This window comes from Macaca nemestrina, chromosome 11 (assembly GCF_043159975.1).
Source record: "Macaca nemestrina isolate mMacNem1 chromosome 11, mMacNem.hap1, whole genome shotgun sequence".
Lineage (NCBI taxonomy): Eukaryota > Metazoa > Chordata > Mammalia > Primates > Cercopithecidae > Macaca > Macaca nemestrina.
Genome location: NC_092135.1, coordinates 129202160 through 129226318, shown reverse-complemented (window position 1 = coordinate 129226318; position 24159 = coordinate 129202160). Strand labels below are relative to the sequence as shown.

The 24159-nt window shown below is 34.7% G+C and overlaps 2 protein-coding genes across 4 annotated transcripts in view; one reads left to right on the top strand and one right to left on the bottom strand.

Annotated features, from left to right (window-relative positions):
- The window catches only part of LOC105474013 (proteasome 26S subunit, non-ATPase 1), a 122012-nt gene that overhangs the window by 48401 nt on the left and 49452 nt on the right, over positions 1-24159 (bottom strand). The gene's annotated exons all lie outside the window — the stretch shown is intronic.
- Positions 872-20767, top strand: LOC105473942 (5-hydroxytryptamine receptor 2B). Of its 3 annotated transcripts, none has more exons than XM_011728176.2 (4): positions 872-950; positions 2064-2543; positions 13311-13511; positions 17822-20767. In XM_011728176.2, exons 2-4 carry the CDS (start codon positions 2192-2194, stop codon positions 18712-18714), a joined length of 1446 nt encoding a protein of 481 aa, XP_011726478.2. In that variant the 5' UTR covers positions 872-950; positions 2064-2191; the 3' UTR covers positions 18715-20767. The 3 variants fall into 3 exon arrangements, with proteins under 3 accessions (XP_011726478.2, XP_011726479.2, XP_011726477.2); XM_011728177.2 differs by having other exon boundaries at positions 880-950; positions 2209-2543; positions 17822-20766; XM_011728175.2 differs by having other exon boundaries at positions 893-950; positions 1927-2543.

The window sequence follows — 24159 nt, the reverse complement described above, 5'->3', positions numbered from 1 at the left end:
GTATTTTCCAATAACATTCAACATGAGCAAAGGAATACAAATTTGAAACAAGGGCACAAATGCCATCACTGATTTATAAGTAATTAATTAAAAATATGCATCTATAATGATATTTTAAAAGGAAACCTTGAGAATGCTGAAGTTCTAATATTAAGCTAGTCTTAGAGAAAACTTAAATAGCATAACTATTAAGATTTAAACACCAATTTTCTGAAATAAGGCAAAAAAGTATTTTCATTACTTGTATTTTCTTCAATGTAAAATCTACGGGGAAAAAAAGCTGTGAACCACTCTTAAACCCAGAGATCATCTGTTTAAAAATAAGCAGTAAAAAAGTTTCTGCTAAAACCTATGTATATATGTAGAATTCAGGCCTTTCTGTGCTCTTCTATATAAGGTTGCAACCAGAGCAAATTAATGGTGTTCCACAGCAAAGGCACAAAAGCTAGATAAGAATCTTGTTTCACTGCTAGAAACAGAAACTGCAGAAATCACTATAGGCTTTTAAAAGGGCAGAATCTTCATAGAATGAAACCTCTACAATAGCTAGATTATATCTTATTTTTTCTCAAATGGGAAAAACAGCTCAGGCGTAATCCCAAACAAAACTATCTGAAGCTAAAATGATCAAGTTTATTACAGTCCCCCAAACATTAAAGAGAGCTCTTAAAAATATAACTTGAATAAGGGCCATGAACTGGTTCAACATGCTTAACAGTGATTTAAGAATTACAATGAATGCTGCTACTCTCTAAAAATGAATGTATCAAAAGAGGAAATAACCTCCTTGGCATGCTTGCAGCTATCCAACATATTTGTTTCACTGCTTTCAACCGCCTGTGCTAGAGGCTCAGAATAAGTCAATGGGAGGAGGATTTCAGTCACAGCAGCAAGCAAGTCCAGTGAACACATAAGATGACATGCTCGGCAAAATAACAACGAAACCAGAGGTAAGCATTTAACAAACACATATGGAATTAATCTAAAGGTTTTTTTTTTTTTTTTAAATCTTCAAGAATTCTGCTATCATAAACTTTCATTTCTATTCAGCGGTTTAAAAATCAAAATGAAAAATTTAGTAATGCTAAAGGAGAGTTTTTTAAAATGTGATTTGTACATTTGATGAACAAATAAATGGTTTAATTTTCCTTTTGGTTTCCCTTTCTTCTCAAGGCAACTGGGAAGGTTAAAACAAAAAAACACTACTTAAAACAACAACCAAAAAAATTGGTTTGAATTTGGTAAATTTAGTGATTAAATTTAGAACACAATTGTTGCAAAAATACACCATGAGAGATGAAATTACTAAAAACAATTATATGGATCCTAGTAATATCTATTTATTCTCCTTCTCTCAAAATAAAGGAAATCTAAAATGACATTTATATTAGTACTTACAAACCTAGTCAGACAAAGCCAATTACATATAAGGATTCCTAGCTGGTAAATAATTCATTTAGACCCTTGTTGGGCTTGGAGTGTTTCCAGGTGGGTGGTCAGCACATACTAAAAGTTCTATTCTGAACTATTGTTTTTTGACTTTTCTATTCTTCTGTAAGTAAAGGTAAAAAGACATTGAAGGGTCAGGAAACACCTAACTTTTTATTACAACCATTGAAAAAATTAATGTGTCTTCTGTTTCATTAACTGAGGAATATCAGAAATATAGTATACTTGGAGAACTGGCTGCATTGTCACAAATGCACAACAGACTTACTAAGGGAAGGGCTATGAAGTTCAAGAGTTTTTACCACTTTCAGAAATGAATAAAATAATGCAATCTATGTATTTTGTATCTAGGGGGAACTCTCTGGCATGCAAGTTCAAACATGACTCTACAACTACGGTAGAAAAAGAGAGAGAAACTAAATATATATATATATATATGTATATATATATATATATATCTCCTATTTTTCTTCACAGCTATCAGTTTCTTTTCACTGAGTTCTTCTAAATTTAAGCCTTTAGAAAATAATAAATACTTGGAGATCTTACCTACAAACATGGACAGATGTGTATATAAGCTCATTTTAGAGAACTTGGATTTTTTTTTTTTAAAGGAATGTGTCAACTGTGGCTTTCGAGTGTTTGACATGGGTACAATGCCTTAAAAAAACAGATGACCAGTTTAGCTACTAACCATGCTGACCACTGTTCGGAACGGGATTGAATCACAGAAAAACAGCAAATGGCTCTCTCTTACAGAGTGTCTGAACTTCAAAGCACAATGCCTGAGCACATTTTGCAGAGCACCTTTGTTCACGTTATCTCTTCTAACTGGTCTGGATTACAGACAGAATCAATACCAGAGGAAATGAAACAGATTGTTGAGGAACAGGGAAATAAACTGCACTGGGCAGCTCTTCTGATACTCATGGTGATAATACCCACAATTGGTGGAAATACCCTTGTTATTCTGGCTGTTTCGCTGGAGAAAAAGCTGCAGTATGCTACTAATTACTTTCTAATGTCCTTGGCGGTGGCTGATTTGCTGGTTGGATTGTTTGTGATGCCAATTGCCCTCTTGACAATAATGTTTGGTAAGTATTTCACTTTGTTTGTGCCATCAAACCACAGAACTATGATATACTATTAGAGAATGGGCACTCATTTAATCTTTATTTTTGTTGAAATAAAAGATGAACTTGGACTATTTAAAGATGCGGCAAGTACACGGTCCCTTGTTTTACATCATTTTCTATGGTTGATCATCAGTTTTAAAGAGAAAAAAATATTTTTTGGAAGCCATTTTTCTCCCTCCTAAGCTATCTAATAAAATCATTTAAAAAGTCATTCAAGTTAGTGATATTTATAGATTCTGAATATATTATCTATAAATTACAATGAATAGGTCTATACCTTAACTTTTCTACATTGATACTTTTTTTCCTTAAAGCAATAACTAGGACACTTCCGGGACAGGTATGGGCTGGGTTAACGATAAGGTCTTTGAATCACTAAATCCCAATTTAAATCGCTAAACCTCAGTTTAAAATTGGAATTGTCCAAAAATCCTTATTATAGCTCTTAATAGTTTGTATATTATAAACTCGAACACAATTCCTTCGTAAGTGTCATGTTAAGAAAAATTATGTTTAGTTGCTGAAGGAAATGGTTTGGCTCAGAGTGTCCAAAGACATGATTCATCTATTTAATTTTTTATGATATATGGGCATCTGTGTTCTTGATAGACCTCTAAGTTCGTAAGTGGATTAAAACCTAGTTATTGTGATAATAAAAGGTACAGTATAGTTTGACACTGAAATCTTAGTTTGTTATAATAAAAAAATAGATATAAGTAGTTCCAGATTTATGCATATTATCTCTAGTTATAAAATTTGGGTAAACACAAATAATTCTGCTGATGAATTATGAGGGTTTCTAGACCCTTGGAATCAGCATTAAAAGGATATTTAACTTATTCAGTGCTTGGTGTAAACTGATATTCCATTCATAAACTACCTAAGGAAAATGATTACTTGTGGCAGATATTGTTTCTTAGAATTATATTTACTTATATGAAGATAAAAATATTTTAAGTTATAGAAGTAAAATTTATTAAACCAGAATCCACTATTAGAAAGTAAAAAACCCCTGCTATTCCAACTATTATACCCAGGTTTTACACATTACAATTTTATAAGTAATAACAGAAAGATATCTAAAACTATTATCAGATGGTAACAGGTTTAAACCTTCCATTTTAAATCAACATTTACCTGGGCTTTAAAATAAATCAAGAAAATTATGTGGCAGGACAAGCAGTAATGAGTAAGGTTCTACTGCTTTAATTAGACTTTCTAATAATTAACAGTCTATCTCCCTCTGTCTTATAAATTTGTAATATTTTAAGTAATCTAACACTGCAGGAAACCATGAAAAATAATTAAGAAGTCTTACTATAATAGAGAACATAAAGTAACCTAATTCTGAATAAAGCTTAAAAGAAAGTATTAGGTAGAAATATATATGCATATTTGATAAATATTGTACAGGCATATGATTCCAGCTCTCATCTCCATGTACATAATAGTAGCTTAAGATGTAAAATCATACTCTTCAAACTGTGCTTTGCTAGGCAAACAGAAAATGTCAAAATGCTTATTTCAGACTACCATAACATTTAATACGTCATTCAATACATGCAATTGAAAGAATGATGCAGAAGTGAATTTTAGCTTTAAAATCTTTGAGCCCATAAATATCAAAAATATTTTAAGTTATATGCAAAATACCATGGTAGATATTTAAATTATCAGCTAAATAGTTAAGGAATCTTAAAAGGTAAAGTACCACAGAATTAAAGTGAGCTAACAAACAAAATACAAAGATAACAAAGATAATTCCATGTATTCTATAGAAAAATAGGTATCCAGCAGCCGAAAATTTTAAGTGTATATTTAAAAAATGTTGGTACCCAAGATAGCAATATAATTAGCAGAAAACCCAACATATGTTAACATAAAATATGTGAAATGTCTTCATATTTATGTCTTAAATAATTGATAGATATTTTAATAGTATTTCATTCTTCCAAATGTTAAACTTTTAAATTTACTTTTATTTATTTATTTTAATACAGATGGGGTCTGGCAATGTTGCCTGGGCTGGCCTCAAACTCCTGGGTTCAAGCGATCCTCTGGCTTCAGCCTCTCAAGTAGCTAGGATTACAGGCACATGCCACCATACCTGACTCACATTTGTCAATTTCTAATTACAAAATAAAATCTTTTATAGCCCCACACACTTTTACTATCAGAATTAAGTTGTATAGTGGGGTTTGTAGGTTTTTAAAAAATGAATAAATCTGGGAACCACTATCTAATACATTTTCTAATACATTATGGCATTAATTATTTAAAGCATAATTCAATTTCTATGAAAAAATGTAGGAAAAAAACACATGTTGCCCTCTAACAAACTTCGAAGGATGAATTTATAAATTGGGAACTGCATGTACAAATGAAAAGCTGACTTCAAATACTAAGATATTTTTATAACCTTTTGCAAAGTAATAAACACTAAGATTTTTCTAAACTAATGCCTTTATAAGAACTTCTGATAACTTTAAAAAGCAGAATTAGACTTTATTTACACTCTTATTGTAGTGGTAATCTTTAGGACTTCTGACGTTTGTACAAACAAGTGTTCTTGGTTCTATGATAAAAGATTATCACTATGAACAATAATTTTAGCTATCTCAGGGGAATTCAATGAAAGTAACAGAAAAACTATCCTAGCTAGTGGTCTAATAAAATGAAAATTTAAAAATAAGAGCAGTAAAATATAAAAGTGGCCCTTGTGTCCTTATACCGAGAGATATTTTTCAATCACTGATCTGTATACTATTTAGCAATACACAGTTTGAATTCCTATTTTCCCAAGATTATGACAACTTAGACACAACATTGTCTTTCAAATGAGTTGTGCTAGGTCAATTTTTCTGCCACTTCTTCCTATCTGGGAGCACTGGACTTGATCTTTACAGTTCTAGTTTTTTATTGTCTTGTCCATAATTCCTAAAATCCATGATCACAAATCAACAACTTATAACATAAGGCTTGAAAATACCTATATTAGAAATACTTGAGCAAGAAAACAACATCTTATGCTGATATAAAAAAGACAGGATATTCACCATTTAAGAGTTTCTCTGAACCTTTCTTTCTTTCATTTTATAAGTGATTTAAAAAGTAACAGGGGAGGCTGGGCACAGTGGTTTATGCCTGTAATCCCAGCACTTTGGGAGGCTGAAACGGATGGATCACCTGAGGTCAGGAGTTCGAGACCAGCCTGTCCAACATGGCGAAACCCCGTCCCTACTAAAAATACAAAAATTAGTCGGGTGTGGTGGCACGCGCCTGTAGTCCCAGCTACTCGGCAGGCTGAGGCAGGAGAATAGCTTGAACTCGGGAGGCAGAGTTGCAGTGAGCCGAGATCGCGCCACTGTACACTAGACTGGGTGACAGAGCAAGGCTCCATCTCAAAAAAAAAAAAAAAAAAAAAGAAGTAACAGGGAAAAATATGGCATCTGGCCATCCATTGGGCATCAGTGGCATGATCTTGGTTCACTGCAACCTCCATCCACAGGTTCAAGCAATTCTCCTGCCTTAGCCTCCCGAGCAGCTGGGACTACAGGCACAAGCCACCACACTTGGCTAAGTTTTGTATTTTTAGTAGAGATAGGGTTTTGCCATGTGGACCAGGCTGGTCTTGAACTACTAACCTCAGGTGATCCACGTGCCTCAGCCTCCCAAAGTGTTGGGATTACAGGCGTGAGCCACCAAACCTGGCTATAACTTAAGTTTTAATTAATGCCTCATGATCTATAAGTTCAAACAGTATCCTTGGTATAGCTGAAAGAGAGTATATAAAATGGCTGAAAGACGGCTGTTTGAAGCACGGCATCCCAGGGTTTGAATCCTGGTTCTCCTGTGTTGGATCAGGCAAGTCATTTATTATTTCAGAGTTCAATCACCTTGACAAGCAGGGCCCAGCATCTTATAAGCACTAATAGTAATTGGTAGAGTACTGCATGCAAATTAAATATGATTTAGTTGAGACGTAAGTCTAATCAGAGATGAAACAAATGTATAGCAGTAAGAGAAAAATGGCAGTTATTCATTTATGCAGTAAAATGTTAGCCTACCCAGTTCTTAAATGGAGGAGAAAAGCAATTAATTAAAGTCACTTCTTATTATAAAGCGGAAATTTTAAAAACCAGGAAAAAATTTTGTAAGCATTAAATTGCTTAAAACATTTAAAATACTATCATATTAGACAATGAAACCCAGGATAACTCATATGCTCAAAAGGTAAAAGGTAAAAAACAAAACAGAAACTTTTAAACAATAATTTGAACTGAACTATGTCTTTCCTGGAAGATAAAGACAGAAGCATTAGAATTTCTGAGATAAATGTATATTTGAAAATCATGTTCTTTTTGGACATAAGAACTATTTATGATTTGCCTGCTGCAATAAGTTCATGAACTGAGAACCTCTGTAAACTCTATAGGAACAGCCCACTTGGAATGCCTTTAAAAATAGTCTTTTACATCCTCCAAAGGGAAACATTTTATGTCCCAGATTTATGGACTGATGCTAATTATTTTCCGGACAAATGGTATAACCTAACTTTCCAAACTAAAAAGCTGCCCAAAGGTTAAGCAGGTTTCAGATAAAATAAGTCTGCCTCATCAAGATACGGGGTTTCTAGTAAAAATCCTCAGGTTTTTGTACTAATTCAAAAGAAAGCAAAAACAAACAAACAAAAATACCCAAACCAATAAAAAACCCAGGCATGCAATGCATACAGGTTATTTTCCTGTATCATACATAAAATAAACAGCAGTTAAAGTTCAATGTTAGTAAAAAACATACTTTGACAAATTTAATTCAAAGTTAAACAGAGTTAAACTGTTCTCAGCCCATCCTCCCTCACCCCCTGAAAGTATAGCTTAAAGTTTTAAGCTGAATCAGATGTATGCACTTTTGCTACAGCAGGTAGAAAAGACAAACACTCTTATTTCATACTGATGATTTGGCTTGTTGTTTCTATGTAGGAGTGTTTTCATGGTTGAGTTTGCTGGCTAGTTTCTGTTAAATAACAGTAATAAGCAGGAATTCTTAAAACCAATAACATTTATTGAGTGCTCTCTTTATGCCAGGAACTGTTCTAAACACTTCACGTGTATTTAATCATCATCCATATAAACTCTATTTAAGCAATCCTATAAAACAGGTACTATTATCCTCGTTTTACAGAGGACAGAGAAGCAGAGAGAGAAGTAATCTGTTCAAGATTACAAAGTGGCAGAGACATGATTTAAACCCAGGAGGACTGATTCTAGAATTCACACTCTTAACCTTTATTACTCTGCTTTCTCAAATGCCAATGAGAAATGTGACCAGCCAAAACTGTCATATTTGGCATAGAGAACCAACAATTATATCTTAAATAACCCCACGTAACTGTTAAGAGGATCACAGAATTTTTTTTCCCCTCTTAGGGACAAGTTAGATCTCAATATTCTTTTCCGTTAAAGTTATATTTCATATTAAGTGGAAAAGAATACTTGAGCATCGACCTATACTTGTACAAATCCTTCAGATGACTGCAAGATCTCTTTTCTGTGGAAGGTATTAGACCTGGGCCCATACTTATGAAGTTGTTGAACCTTGTCTAGGAGACAAATGACAATTTACATAACTGAATGACAACTCCTACCATCCCTTATGTATGGCAGTATTTAAAGCATAATCTTCATTTTAAACAATAAAATATTTGTGCTACTGATATTCTTTAGATAATTAAACAATTGTGTATAAGACAAGACCCATCTAGGACTTGTTTTGTTGCTTTAATATTCAGTTTGTAATTATTTCACGCATTTGCAGAAATGCTATTATTCTTTAATTTTAATGAAAAGAGTCTAATGTAGAGCCCTAGAATAACAGTAATTAATTTAGTTGAACCTAGTAACTTATTTCCCTCAGACTGACTCTTAGATACACTTTTCTTTCTTTCTTTCTATTTAAATATGTAACTGTTTCACTTCGTTGTTTCAAATTTTCAATGTCCTAAGTCTTTGTGGAAGTACATGGGATATAATACATTACAACAAATAAATGTAATTAGAAATTCTTAAAACCAAAACTCCTAAAATAAACGTTTTGAAATAAAGTATTTCACAACACCAACTTAACCTTTAATTTAGTTATTCTAAATAGAAATAAACTTTTCTGACTTTGAGCTAACTAAATTAATACTAACTAAAAAACGATTTTAGAATGAAAGTCTCTAGACTAGGAAAAGTCCCTTTATAAAACAAGTGTGTCGAGAACTGTTTTTTTTTTTTTTTTTTTTTTTTTTTTGAGATGGAGTTTCGCTCTGTCCCCCCCAGGCTGGAGTGCAGTGGCTGGATCTCAGCTCACTGCAAGCTCTGCCTCCCGGGTTCACGCCATTCTCCTGCCTCAGCCTCCCGAGTAGCTGGGACTACAGGCGCCCGCCACCACGCCCGGCTAGTTTTTTGTATTTTTTAGTAGAGACGGGGTTTCACTGGGTTAGCCAGGATGGTCTCGATCTCCTGACCTCATGATCCGCCCAGAACTGTTTTTAATTTCTATAAATTCTTAGATTACCCAAATCTATTAGGCATTTACAACAGCCTCTTTTTCTTTTTTGCATATAGGGTTTATATTAATATAGGGTTTCTATTAATTTAATGCAGCTATCTTTTTGTTTTATGTTTCATAAAAACTATCCACCAGTGTTTCATGTAACTTGAAATCAGAAAGGCTTGGAATTATAAAGATTCATCTCTTTTAATCTTAAATTTCAGTCTCATTCTTTCTTAAAGAAAATTCTGTATCACATCTCAATATTTCTGTTAACAATAAAGCACTAACTGTAATAAGAAAATTCTAGTGAATTTTAAGTGGGAATGAGTTTATAAATTCTTTCTGCGTAAAGTGACGCTAACAGGGCTTCAAAGGGTTACTTAAATCAGCGCTAAACAAACTTTCCTTCTTAGCCCACAATTAGGAGTATGTGCATCAGATGGTCAAATTCCAAAGACAAATATTTTTTATATGAGTTTTCTTATGGCTTCCTGCTTATGGCTACTAGATTTATGACTAGAATTTTCTAAACCTTAATCTTCAGAAGTATAATCCATAACTAGAATAGCTAAACACACAAGTTTAAATAGTTGACAAACCATTTTAAAACATGTTAGAGAGAGTAAGGACTTAAAGGAAGGAAACCTAAGATACAACACAATAATTACCTGCCTTTTAAATCCTTAACTGCAATCAATATCTCTGATACCTTATGTGATAAATATTTATATATGATGTATGTTTGTCTCCCTCCTCCAAAGTAAGGAACCCAGCTGGGCATGGTCGCTCATGCCTGTAATCCTGGCACTTTGGGAGGCCGAGGTGGGTGGATCGCTTGAGTTCACGAGTTTAAGACCAGCCTGGGCAACATGGTGAAACCCCATCTCTACAAAAAATACAAAAAAATTAGCCGGGTATGATGGTATGTGCCTCTAGTCCCAGCTACTTTGGAGGCTGAGGTCAGAGGATGGCTTGAGCCCGAGAGGCAGAGGTTGCAGGGTCAAGATCGCATCACTTGCACTGCAACCTGGGAGAGAGAGTCAGACCTTGTCTCAAAAAATAAAAAATAAAAAAATAAAAACAAAGTAAGGAATCCTTTTAAAGCATGTTGAGAAAGTATTTTTTTGGTATGAATGGGTGACGGGCCTTTTAATCTTTCAGGAATACATGTAAGCATAAGTACTTAGCCTGTATGGAGAAGATGTGTGAAACTCAAAGTTGCTAACATCATCTTCCTTATTTTCAGCCAGGGCTGTTACTGCATTTAGCATGGCTCTGATGAGACAGTGGAGAGTTCCTGACAGCATAGCATACTGCCTTCTGAAAGACTGGGTGAAGCTACCAAAAATTACAATCAGGGATTCAAAAAAAATTTTTGGTCATTAAATCGATTGTATATTATTACTTTTTAATCTTCTAAGTATTTATCACAGGACTTTAACATCATATATTTCCCTCCCAGTTTTTCTCCCCCTTTTGGTAAAACATTTTTCATAATTAGTGCTGTACATTTGATTGCAAACAATTTGGTGACACTTCTAAACTATAACTATAAATCTCTACAATTCTGTGAATTTCAACATTATTTGAAGTAGTTCTTCAGTTATATTTACATGTGTTGTAAATATGTAAATATACTTTTAGCTTAGGAAGTCTTCCAAAATACAAACTACTCCCAGAGTTAGATATCAGTGAGTTTGAATTATTGAAGAAATGTTGACAATGTTAAGTGTTTGATTTTATATAACAAGCTTATTAAATATATTTTGTGGAAAAAAATGCTCTAGACAAGTATTTTTCTACCACCCTACTTACAGTCGTAAATCTAGAACTTTAGCTCAGTTTAGAATGTATCCTCATTTTTAGTAGTTTCTACTACAAACTCTAAAATAATTCTTTTCACTCTACTTAGACTGTTAGTTCGCTTTAAAGCTGCCTGTGTCCAAGGTCCTTTTCCACTAAATGACAGAAAATCTGAATGCTACGGCTAAGAGTGAGAAAATCCAATTGATTAGATTTTCCCCTAACATCCGTTTCTCTGACTTAATTTATTCTGAGAGGCCTCCCATTAGTTCCTTTCCATGAGACATTTCAAGAGCCTATAACCAACCCTACAACAGCACACTAAGAGCATCTTTTAAGACTCAGACACAAACCTTCCCAGAAAGTCTTCCAAAGCACTGCTTCTCAAATGTTAATTTGCACACAAATCACCTGGAAACCTTGTTTAATTGCAGAGTCTGATACAGTAGGTCTGAGATGAGACCCAAGAGCCCTAATATCTAAGTACCCAGGTGATACCGATCCTCACTCTCCATCTTAACAGCAAACTCTGAGTGGCAGTTCTAAAGAACACTTTCAAATAATATTTAAATTTCAATAAATAAATGCCTCCCCTCCTTACCCCTGCATTCAGACTTAATCATACCTGAATTTACTCATCTGCAAGATCAATGGTAATCTCTAAGGTTCCTTCCAGCTCAGTAAATCTAAAATGTACCACCTCTATCCCTTCCTACCTCCCATTCAACAAGCATGAAAAGTTTACAGCAATACACTGAAAATCATGAATGACCCCTTCCACTTGATGCTTTCATCCCTTTTTAAGAAGCTGCTGAACATGGAACTAAGTCCAATCATTTATTCTTTTTGAGTAAAAGTTTGTGCTGATTTTGTTATTTTGTTCCTAGGAAGAAATATTTTAATATTCCTTTTCAGAATGCCACATACCAACTCTGGAAACAGAAGGCACCAAAAAGTAGATGTGTCAGACCTGCTACCTTTTGGATACTTTGTGAAGTGCCCAAATATTTTTCACTGAAATACTACCTGACTTTTAAAAAATCTCCTACTTGATGCTTGAAAATAACATAGCCAAACCTATCTAAGAACTCTGCCCCTAAATTATGCTTTTTTTTTTTTTTTTTTTTTTCTGAGATTTTAATCTCTCTCCACCCCCAGGCTCCTTAAATTTAAACAGTTCACAATAGAAGGGTCTCTTGTTGTTCTGTAACCCTGAGATGATTATCCTGGTTTTCCTTCAATTATGACAATCACTTTGTACCTGTCAAAGTCAGATATACCTGCAATAGCCAGAAGAAAAGTAGATTATATATTATCAGTGGACATATAACAATCAAATCCTAAAAGAGACTTAGATAATCTCACATGCATGACATTTGTTTTCTACAGGCATTAAACTGGATTCTAATGGAAATATTCTAGGGGGAATTCTAAAATTTTAGTTGTTTTGAAACTGTAAACACACTTTGAAAAGTGGTGGGTGTATATATGTAATGCCTATTAAATTCACATATGTATGAACATCTGTGTAATTGATTAGAAAACTATGCAGAATATTCAGTATCACATTCACACCTAAAATTTTTTTAAGGTTAATATTTCTAAAGGGCTTAAGACTATATGAGGTACGCAGTGTTTTGTAAAGAGTTTGTTAAATAAATTAAGTACTACGTCTAACCCTGAGATTTTCTTTTTAAATCAAAAGTCTGTACTAATTATTATATCTCCAGTTTTTGGAGTGAATGATGGAATATAGAAAGGGAAACAATCTACTTTTCTTCTAGATAATCTGAAGCCATTCCTTTTGCAATCTTTATTTGAGAACTATTTCTGTCAAAACAATCATTCCACTATTTCATCAAACTAGGGAATGCTATAAACAAGGATCTTGCTGTTCAGTTATTGCTAGAAGTGAGCCCAAAACCCAGATGTCACAGGGACTCCCATTCTAATGTTTTTTGTCATACCGTTTCCTGTATATGGTAGAATGTTTTCTTTTTATACAACATCAGCTTAAAAATAAATTTTATTTACATACCAAGGTTAAGTTCCAGTCACAATACTACATAAATTTTAAAAAGATCACAAATGGAATCAACAAAAGAGCAAAGGTCACAATAATGCTAAAAAGTTAAACTGTTGCCGACTTAGAAAAAAGGCATAACTATTATACAAAATAGAAAATGTATTTAAAAGTTACCATCCACAGAAATATTGAATTTAATGTTGTCTCCATTATCTGATGTTAAACATCATCTTGTTAAAGTTATAAAATTTTAGATGAGTAACAAAAAAGACAAAAGTTGTATCACCTGAAAAACTGTAGACTGAAGGTTGCCATTTTATAGGAGAAAATGTTTGTCTTGTTTTTGTTTCTTTCAGAGGCTATGTGGCCCCTCCCACTTGTTCTATGTCCTGCCTGGTTATTCCTTGACGTTCTCTTTTCAACCGCATCCATCATGCATCTCTGTGCCATTTCAGTGGATCGTTATATAGCCATCAAAAAACCAATCCAGGCCAATCAATACAACTCACGAGCTACAGCATTCATCAAGATTACAGTGGTGTGGTTAATTTCAATAGGTATGTAGAGAATGCCAGAGTATGGGTAGTATACAAAGTCTTTGGTTCCACTTGGCTAGGAGAATACTAGGTCTAGTAGGCAATGAAACTCAGCAGGAGAGGTCAAGCCAGCCTACTGATATATTAACATAAGCTCCTTATGTCACTGCATTTATCATACGGCTTCTAAACCATACTATTGGTAAAAAGTGTGAAGAGTAACAAAGCTCATGTTCTCAGAAAGAACCATCTGCACAGTGTTTATTGAGATTTCTTTCTGCTTAGATATCTAACTTGCAGAAAGGTTAAGTTTGAGAACAGTTTTCATATTTCCCAACAGATAATTATGGTCTAGCTAGCATTTGGAATCCTGTAATTACATTAAAATAACAAGAAATGAAATGCACCTTAAATCACATTTTAAAAGATTGTAAGAGAAAAAACAAAAATCACAACTCAAACATTTTGTAGGCAGATATCAAAGAACACAAATTAATCTTGGAAGCCAACATTTCAGAACATATGTGTACAGATTAAAGGTAGTTAAGTGTCTGCTTAAGTGGGTTGTTTTTCGTTTTTTTCTTTTTTGGAGACAGGGTCTCGCTCTGTCACCCAGGCTAGAGTGCAGTGGCACAATCATGGTTCACTGCTGCCTCGACTTCCCAGGCTCAAGCGATCCTCCCACCTCAGCCTCCCAAGTAGCTGGGACTACAGGCGCACACCACCACGCCTGGTTAATTTTTGTATTTTTGGTAGAGATAGGGTTTGTCATGTTGCCCAGTCTCAAACTCCTGAGCTCTGGCGATCCCCCTGCCCCAGCCTCCCAAAGTGCTGGAATTGCAGGTGTGAGTCACTGCACGTAAGTGTTTTGAGTATGTTTAATTAAAAGCTTTAAGAGATGCAAAGAAAACATACTGATGTTCAGAAATGACTTATAAGAAATCCTTTTTCTTCTAAATCGTCTTATGGCCCTATACTCATCTATAATATTCAAAGTTATACTTCTTATCATGAAGTATGCGTAAATCATTCAAAGCTCTTATATGTTAGTATGAGAAAAACAAACAGATCTGCAAAAATTACAATGGTTTGACCAGCAGATTAGCTTCCTCCTTGTAAAAATATTTCAAAGAGGCAAAAAATTAAGACACTGGAATACTTAAATTACTTCTCCCTAATCTGAGTAGGAGCACTGGGGCAAAAACAGCAAGAAAGCAAAACAATGAAATTGACCTTTATATTCCTGAAATGATGATATAAATAAGGGCTGGACCTCTTTGAAGTTTGGAGGTAAAAGCAAGCTGTGTTACTCCTCTGGTGTGGGAAGAAAGCAGGGCCAAGAAAAAGTCTATTCAGAATGAAGAGATTTAAAAACAGCGAGAAAAGGCTAGTTTAGGAAGCAGGTGCCGACAGAGCAGAACCAGTCCCCCAAAAGCAGCTACAGAAAGGGAATGGGAGACAATGGGTGAAAATTAAAATTTGAAGCGGAGAGGAGGAAAACTATAACAAAGTCATTTATGTGAGATGTCATTATGTGAGATGACTCACATTTGGTAAGCTCACTGCAATGAGGGAGAGGGAGGGGGAGAGTGTGAGGTATGTGTATATTGGGGTGGGGTGGGAAAGTAAGATAGAGAAAGGGAAAAAAAATTGAAGAAACGGATCCTTAAGAATAATTAAAATATTTGAAATGGTGAAATATGATCAAGCTAACAAGGTAAGCAGCCTACTGGTATAAATGGTATCTAAATTAAGGCTGGATACCATCAATTTATAAATTGATCACATTTTACTGAGTGTAAAGAATATACAGATGATCAAGAAAAAGAATCTTTGCACTCAAGAAAGGCAGACACATAAACAAATTACACTAATACAAAGTGATGAGTGATGCAGGAGAAAAAAGAATAAAAGGAAGACTCATGATATACAGATTTAGAAATCCACTTCTTCCTTTTATAGGTAAGAAAAAAGAAACCTAGAGGTTTTAATCAGTTGGCTTAAGAACTCTTACAGCTTTTCAGCACCAAGGCCAAGATCAATGCTCTTTCACTTCATTGTACTTTGTCTTGTAGAACTGATCACAAATTAGTAACTTTGAAAAAATGAAAATGCAGATGACAATAAGCTCAGTTTTGAAATTCTACAAAATGCTGAAGAGAGCTCACTCTCTTCTTTTGGATTTATAGTTATCCTAGGTAATAACCTGGCAATAGAAAATATGATAATATACAGGGTAAGGGCATAAAAAGTACCAGTGAAAACTTTTAGTTATTGACCAACAAGCTGGATAGGAAAGTAGTGTGTCTTGATATTAATAGAATGTAAAAATTGAGACGAATGAAATGAAGTCTCGTAATAGAATGAGTTAAGAGAATGTGAAAATTGAGACGAATGAATGAACTAGAGGTAAAAATAACAGTAAACAAAAGTTCTTTAGGAGTGAAGGGTAGCAGGACAAGGAAGGGAAATATTAGAGTTCATAATCTTAGATATGGGATTGTTTTAAGTAGACCTGTGGATGGCTTTAGTGCAAATAATAATTAGAGTCAAAGAGTTCAAGAAACATAAAATTAAGGTCTTAGAAGGGTCATGAATGGGATGAAGTTGTGGAAGATGCTGGCACTGGAGCAGTGGAGAGAAGACTATAGCAGGTACTGAAGCCATTGACAAAGATGAACAAATGTCATGGAGGTTAGCCGAAAAGCAAGATGGAGAAGAGAGTATTAAGTAGATAAAATAAACTTCAAAAGGCAAGTGTTTTTGGGGAGAAAGAAACAGTGGAATGGTGATCTGAAAGTAAGAGGGTAAAGCAGGGGTCAGTCAACTTTTTCTATAAAGGGTAAGACAGCAAATATTTTGGGCTTGCAGAGTGTGTATGGTTTCTGTCACAGCTCCCCCACTCTGCTGCAGAACAAAAGCAGCCACAGACAATATGTTATTAACAAATGGGAGTGGCAGTGTGCCAATAAAACTTTTACAAAAACAGAATGTGGGCCAATGGTCCTCAAATTGTAATATAACGACCCCTGGTGTAGAACAAGTATACAGAATCCTCTTTCTGGTGGTGTACATGAGGAAAAGCAGAGAAAGTAATGACCTCTGTTAGAAAGGGTTTGAGGAACGTATTCTTGTCAATGGCTCTTAGCTACCATAAAAAGGGTGTGTAGATGAGTGCTCTTGGATTCGCAAAACAACACAAGGATTCCAGAGGTTTCTAAAGATCAGTTAATTCAGACATTTAAAAAATATCTGCTGCTTCAAAGGAAAAAGATTCAGGTTAACCCCTGTATTATTTGTCTTTCTAATAAGCTACTTCACTAAGCAACATCATATTAAATACTTACTTCATGGTATTTAAAGATCAGAAAATTAACATGAGGTATATTTCTTTCCTATGTCATAGAAGAACTCTTTTTTTTTTTTTTTTGGAGACAGAGTCTCACTCTGTCGCTGAGCGTGGAGGGCAGTGGTGTGATCTTGACTCACTGCAACCTTGGCCTCCTTGGTTCAAGTGATTCTCCCACCTTCTTCTTCCAAGTAGCTGGGACTACAGGCGCATGCTGCCATGCCTGGCTAATTTTCATATTTTTAGTAGAGATGGGGTTTCGCCATGTTGGCCACGCTGGTCTCAAACTCCTGACCTCAAGTGATCCACCCCTACTTGGCCTCCTAAAGTGCTGGAATTACAGGCACGAGTGCCGCTCTGCCCAGGCTTCCACAGAAGAAGAAAGATTAAGAACTCATAATCTCTCAATGTCACAATTCACACACACTCCAATTTTAAGTAGCACTTTTTAATGAACTTTGGTTTTCCCTAAGAACTTATATGGAAAGGATTAAAAGACATTCACACATATCAAAAGGTAAAACTGTTAAATGAAACTGTAACCTCAAAGATAAAACAGAATAAAGATACTGAATAAATGTACTCTGAAGTGCCTCTAGATTAACTACACTGGATAATAAGAAAAAAGCAGCTCCTCTTCTGAATTTCTCTTCCTTAATCTGAGATAGCTTAAAAAACAAAAATATGAGAAATGTAGAATAAATGAAGACATTCTCCACCATATCATGGATATACTACAGCTTTAGGGGAGCTTTCATTATAAATCTGAAATTACTAACCAATCTCTTTGTTTAAAAACAGATGTGCTCACTTAGGTTCTGTTTGTCAAATCTTCACTGATGAATGCTTTGACAAATCCTGCATTGTGGGTCCCATAATGCATCAACAAGCATAAAGTTATAAGGATGCAATCTAAAAGGATCTAACCTAAGAGTTACAGGTCGTAAGATGACTCAATTTATCTTGTTTTCCTCTTCCTTAGGCATTGCCATTCCAATCCCTATTAAAGGGATAGAGACTGATGTGGACAACCCAAACAATATCACTTGTGTGCTGACAAAGGAACGTTTTGGCAATTTCATGCTCTTTGGCTCACTGGCTGCCTTCTTTACACCTCTTGCAATTATGATTGTTACCTACTTTCTCACTATCCATGCTTTACAGAAGAAGGCTTACTTGGTCAAAAACAAGCCACCTCAACGCCTAACATGGTCAACTGTGTCTACAGTTTTCCAAAGGGATGAAACACCTTGTTCGTCACCGGAAAAGGTGGCAATGCTGGATGGTTCTCGAAAGGACAAGGCTCTGTGCAACTCAAGTGATGAAAGACTTACGCGAAGAACATCCACAATTGGAAAAAAGTCAGTGCAGACCATTTCCAATGAACAGAGAGCCTCAAAAGTCCTAGGGATTGTGTTTTTCCTCTTTTTGCTTATGTGGTGTCCCTTCTTTATTACAAACATAACTTTAGTTTTATGTGATTCCTGTAACCAAACTACTCTCCAAATGCTCCTGGAGATATTTGTGTGGATAGGCTATGTTTCCTCAGGAGTGAATCCTTTGGTTTACACCCTCTTCAATAAGACATTTCGGGATGCATTTGGCCGATATATAACCTGCAATTACCGGGCCACAAAGTCAGTAAAAACTCTTAGAAAACGCTCCAGTAAGATCTACTTCCGGAATCCAACGGCAGAGAACTCTAAGTTTTTCAAGAAACATGGAATTCGAAATGGGATTAATCCTGCCATGTACCAGAGTCCAATGAGGCTCCGAAGTTCAACCATTCAGTCTTCATCAATCATTCTACTAGATACACTTCTCCTCACTGAAAATGAAGGTGACAAAACTGAAGAGCAAGTTAGTTACGTGTAGCAGAACTGGCAGTTGTCATCAAACATAATGATGAGTAAGATGATGAATGAGATATAAATGTGCCAAGAATATATTATATAAAGAATTTTATGTCATATATCAAATCATCTCTTTAACCTAAGAGTTAAGTATTAAGAATATCCAATTTTCCTAATTTGGACAAGATTATTCCATGAGGAAAATAATTTTGTATAGCTACAAATGAAAACAATCCAGCACTCTGGTTAAATGTTAAGGTATTCAAATGAAATAAAGTCAAATCAATAAATTTCAGGCTTTAAAAAGAACCACCATCATCATAAAATTTATTCGGTTCCTAATTATATGCAAAGTTGTGCTAAGAATGAAATAAAACAAAACAAACATTAGCCTTGCCATCCAGGCCTTGAAAGTGTAAGGCATGATACAGAACAAAAGGAACACAGAGCTAAAAATAAGTGCACAAAACAGTGATCACAATCTGGACGTGAGTTAAGATTACCATTTATAGTCTGATTTAGTTGAATGTAGTCATAATTTTCCTTTGATCAGGAAACTGTTTTGATGGAAGGGATAGGGAGGATAGTAGCTGGATATCACACAAAATAACAGGAACTTGGAACTAGACCTGTTCGTTAAATGACTACTATTGGGCATCTCCTCAGCACAAGTGGGTCTATTGGAGAAGGAGGAAAACGCAAATAAAATCGCTTGGGTACCTGAACCATATTAGGTTTCTTAAAGATATTAATTAACGTGCACAAGCATGGGACCTTAATCAGGGATACAAACTTTAAGTGAGATCATGCCTACCTATCTATGCTTGTCCAGTGACTCAAGTGAACTTCCAGCACAAAATTTTTTATTCACCCTTTCAGTATATTATTTTGCACTGTTAGGTCTCAGAATGAGTCCAACCTGTGCCACATACCAGACAGCTGATTAAATTTAGGAAAAATACTTAATTTTCTTCAAGCCCCAGTATTGTCATCTACATTTTATACAATTCTTATGAGGATGAGTACACATAAGCCACTAAGTAAATAGTAGACAATACAATCTACTTTTGATATACATTTTAAATCTCCTGTTATAAGTGCAAATTTAGGCTAAGGGGATCTGCAGTGAAGACAACTCATATTTAGCTTTTCCTTTTCAGGTTCACCCATATTTGTCCCTCAACCTATGACTCTATTGCTGTCCTTCTGCAGGCAACTCAGTTTAGGATAATTACCTCAAGAAATGTATTGGCTACAGAGGATCTCAGCTTATAAGTGAACAAGGCATATATTTTCACAGTGGTAGAATCCTTTGCTAGAATACGGCTCTAATACATAAATCCTGATCTGTTACGATTCCTTACTGGCTATATGCAATCTGCTGGGAAGAGTATATAATACACATTTAATTCCTAAATCATCAAAGCTTTAGGTATGTTTCCCTACTACTAGTCTAAGATTTTTCAGCAGTATTAGGGGTGGTTATCTCACACAAGAGGCAAAATAATTTACATTCCTTAAAAAAAATCATTCTCTATTTTGGTTTTTGGTTCTGGTCTCAAATATGATGGATTTGGCATATGTTAAGATTTATATTTTTGCCAAGGTATGTTGAGATTAAATTTTCAGTTATCACTATGACAGTATTCCAAATTCTGTATTTTATGTATCTGAAGGCATACATAATTGTTTCAGGAAATCTATATACCAGAGTTGGCAGGCAATCATATTGCCAAAGTTCTACCCATAGACAACAATCTAGAGCAAAAGAACTATCTTCTCACATGCTTTGTACTGCCTCCAAATTTGTGTGCTTAAATACAAGCACACCTACAGAATTAGCCACAACACCTATAAACTGTTTCACGTCAAAACCTTAAGAAAAACTTCCTTGCTTAAAGGTTTTTTTGTTTTTTTTTTGAGACAGATTCTCACTCTGTTACCCAGGCTGGAGTGCAGTGGTGCAATCTTGGCTCACTGCAACCTCCGCCTCCTGGTTTCAAGCGATTCTCATGCCTCAGCCTCCTGAGTAGCTGGGATTACAGGCACCCGCCTCCACACCCGGCTAATTTTTGTATTTTTAGTACAGACCGGGTTTCGCCATGTTGGTCAGCCTAGTCTCCACTCCTGGCCCCAAGCTATCTGCGTGCCTCAGTCTCCCAAAGTGCTGTGATTACAGGTGTGAGTCACCATGTCCAGCTGTTGCTTACAATTAACCCAGAGAGCTTTCTATAGTTAATGAGAGACCCTTCTACTATTTCCAGAATATCCTAGAAAGTGAAACATAACTCCATTATTGTCTATTTCTGAAAAGTACAACAAAGCCACAAACTCTTACCACTTTCATGCAAAACTGGTATTTCCATTTTATGAATACTTTAAAGAGATGTATAATTTGAAAGCAAATCTCAGCAGTTAAACACTCTTATGTAACAAAAAAACTCCAGTTAATAGTCTTATCTTAGAAGAAAAGGAACAGATTATAACTATTTGGAATAATTTTGAAAAACAAAAAAAAGGCTTTCTATTCCATGTTACTGCCAATTAATGAAGAGAAGAAAACAAAGATGTAGAAAAAAAATGAAAATGACAAAAAGTAAGGAAAGGTCACAGCACCCAGACAGAAACACAAAGATACTGGGGCAAAAACAGAGAATAGTATACAAAGAATATGTATCAAGTTGATATAGAATTGTGAATGGAATTGTTGTAAAGATGATCGTGAATTTAGTGGTAACTGGTTAACTAGGAGGATTTCTTCAAATTATAAGGATCAATGATGATGTAACATTTTTATATTCAAGGAATCACTTTGTGTGGTCTAAAAAACAGCTGCACAAAGAATCTGTTGTTCATCTTGCAAGATCCGTATCTAAAAGCTTATGAATGTACACTGAGAAACATTTAATGCCATGTTATAACAGCCTAAGTCATAGCAACCTGCAAGGGACCACCAAGACTGTCTAATTTTAAGAAAAGTCCATATCAGATTATTAATTTGTTCATTATAGCAACTTAATTTCAACAGATATAAAACACTAATTCCTTTGACTTTCTTCATTTTCCTTTCCAGTGTCAAGTTAAAATAATTCAGATTCTACTCACTTCCAAATGAGTTTTCAGAAGTCAGTATCATGAACAGTACTGCATAAGTTGTTATAATAATAAAATCTGCCAATGAAAGTACTAACAATGGGCCCAACAATCACTGATTTATTAGACGTTCCACTAGAGAACATTTATTTAGATAAAAAATTAACGTACTACATTCATTTCAATTAAGCAAGAATAGTTATCAAATTAATTTTTTACTTTTATTATAAGCATTATGAACAAATAACAATCTACAAATATCAGAAGGAAGAAATAAAATACTCTAACACCCTGGACTAACCTATGAATAAAGGAGATAATATACATGAGAATTTTACACAAAGACAATTTTATCTTAGTTGTTGAAGTACAAATATGTGTTTACTACCATGTTTTTAGCATTCATATCCAATAAGTATACTTAAAAAGAAGTTTTTAAAATTTATGAAGAAATAAACTCTTAAAACATGGTATAAGACCAAATGTCCACAAATTCATTTTAAAAGGGAAATCTAAAGGGGGTAAAAAAAGATGGAGAGCATGCTAAGACAGTAAATGATGTCACTTCAGAAAACATGTACTATTCTTAGGAGATAGGACAGATACTTCTCAAATATTAAAGTTAATGAGGAAAATTGAGAATAGAGCTGTTCTATCAGAGCCTCTCAAAAAGATGGTGCTCCGACTGAAAGCACGGTGGAGAAAGCACTGGTCTATCATGAAGCCTGTTTAGAATCTCAGTATTTAGCTTTACGACAGTGGGAAATTTTGTTAAACATTTTGGAATTCAATTTCCTTATCTTTAAAAAAATGAGAACACTGGTTTCTTCTACTTTAAAAAATTCTCACTCTAGGGTAATGGCACTAAACTAAAACTTAGAGAACATATAGAGGATTTTAACTCCAGCTCCTTAAACAAGTCAATTATATTTAATTTTCATTTACAAAATAAATTTTAGACAAAATTTTTCCAGTTTCCACTTCTTAAAGATTCATTTTCTGAAAAGAGAACTAAGAATGGTCCCTTAGAAATAGCAAGCACATAAATAACTTATTTGACTATCTTCAGCAAAACCTCAGCAGCTCATGGGAGACATCTGCTGCTGAAACAGGGAACTTAATGTGTGTTAGCTACAGGAAATAAAAGGGCAGACGTGAATTTTGTTAATTAGAGAGCAAAGCACCATTAGGTTAAAAATGGAAGAAAAACAGTTTTACATGCCCATCAACTTCCTATGTGGCAGAATATAAACACTAAGCCATTGATTTATATTGTTATAAAATATAAGGCCACTGACAATAGAAAAAATTAACAAATGACAAGAAACAAAACAACGTAAGAGTCAAACATGAGTAGGATGCTTTACAAGAGATAATAAGGGTACACCTGGAAGAATATACTTTCCATACTAAAATTATCTAGTTCTTTGATAAGAAACCAAAATTTGGAAGAAAAACAGAAAATGGCAAAGTACAAAAAGAATGTAAATGATGAAGTATTCCAATATTTTAAAAGAGAAAAGAAGAGATAGGGTTCAAGAAGTTCAAAGTGTGGAGTCTGTGGCAGATCTTCTGACAAAATACACATAGGTTTTGCCAGATCTCAGAAGGGGCCTCGAAGAACACTGGACACTTCTATGAAAAGTATAACATAAGAAACAATCAGGCGCAATAAGTTACATCACCTGTTTAGAGGCACCAGCCTAGCAGACTTGGGTAAATATTATGTCATAAGGAATTTGTGAAAATTGTCTAGTGTCTTTATGAAAAAACTGGCAAAATGAGAGTTAGAGGATAACACAGTGAAGACTAGTATTTGTTTAACAATTGTATTCAAGAAAACTGGTGTAAGAAGAAATACCACGCTATATGGGTCTGTGTTTTGTTCTGTTTTATTCAACATTTCCATCCATGATAGGAAAAAAATATTATATAGTTTGTAGTAAATGGATGACTTCCTATCTGGGATATTATGGAGAAGACCCTGTACCTAGTTCATAATAGATGTTCAAGAAATTATCTGTTGGATTTCCATACAATTTTTATAACAAAGATTCACTCCCAGGGAACCTGGGGTAGAAAATCTCTTCTAAAGTTGAAAAGGACATAAGAGGTATGACTCATCTAACATGCACTTTAGCAACTTACTGTGTAATTTCATGACAAATAAGCTATAACAGGCAGTATCCATATAATAGTGAGTCTTGAACAACATGAGCTTGAACTGTGTGGGCCCCCTAATATGTAATTTTTTTTTCACTAAAAATTACACTGAGTTTACCTACCTCTTCTGCCTCCCCTTCTACCTCCTCCACCTCTACCACCACTGAGACAGCAAGACCAACCTCTCCTCTTCCTCCTCCACCAACCCAAT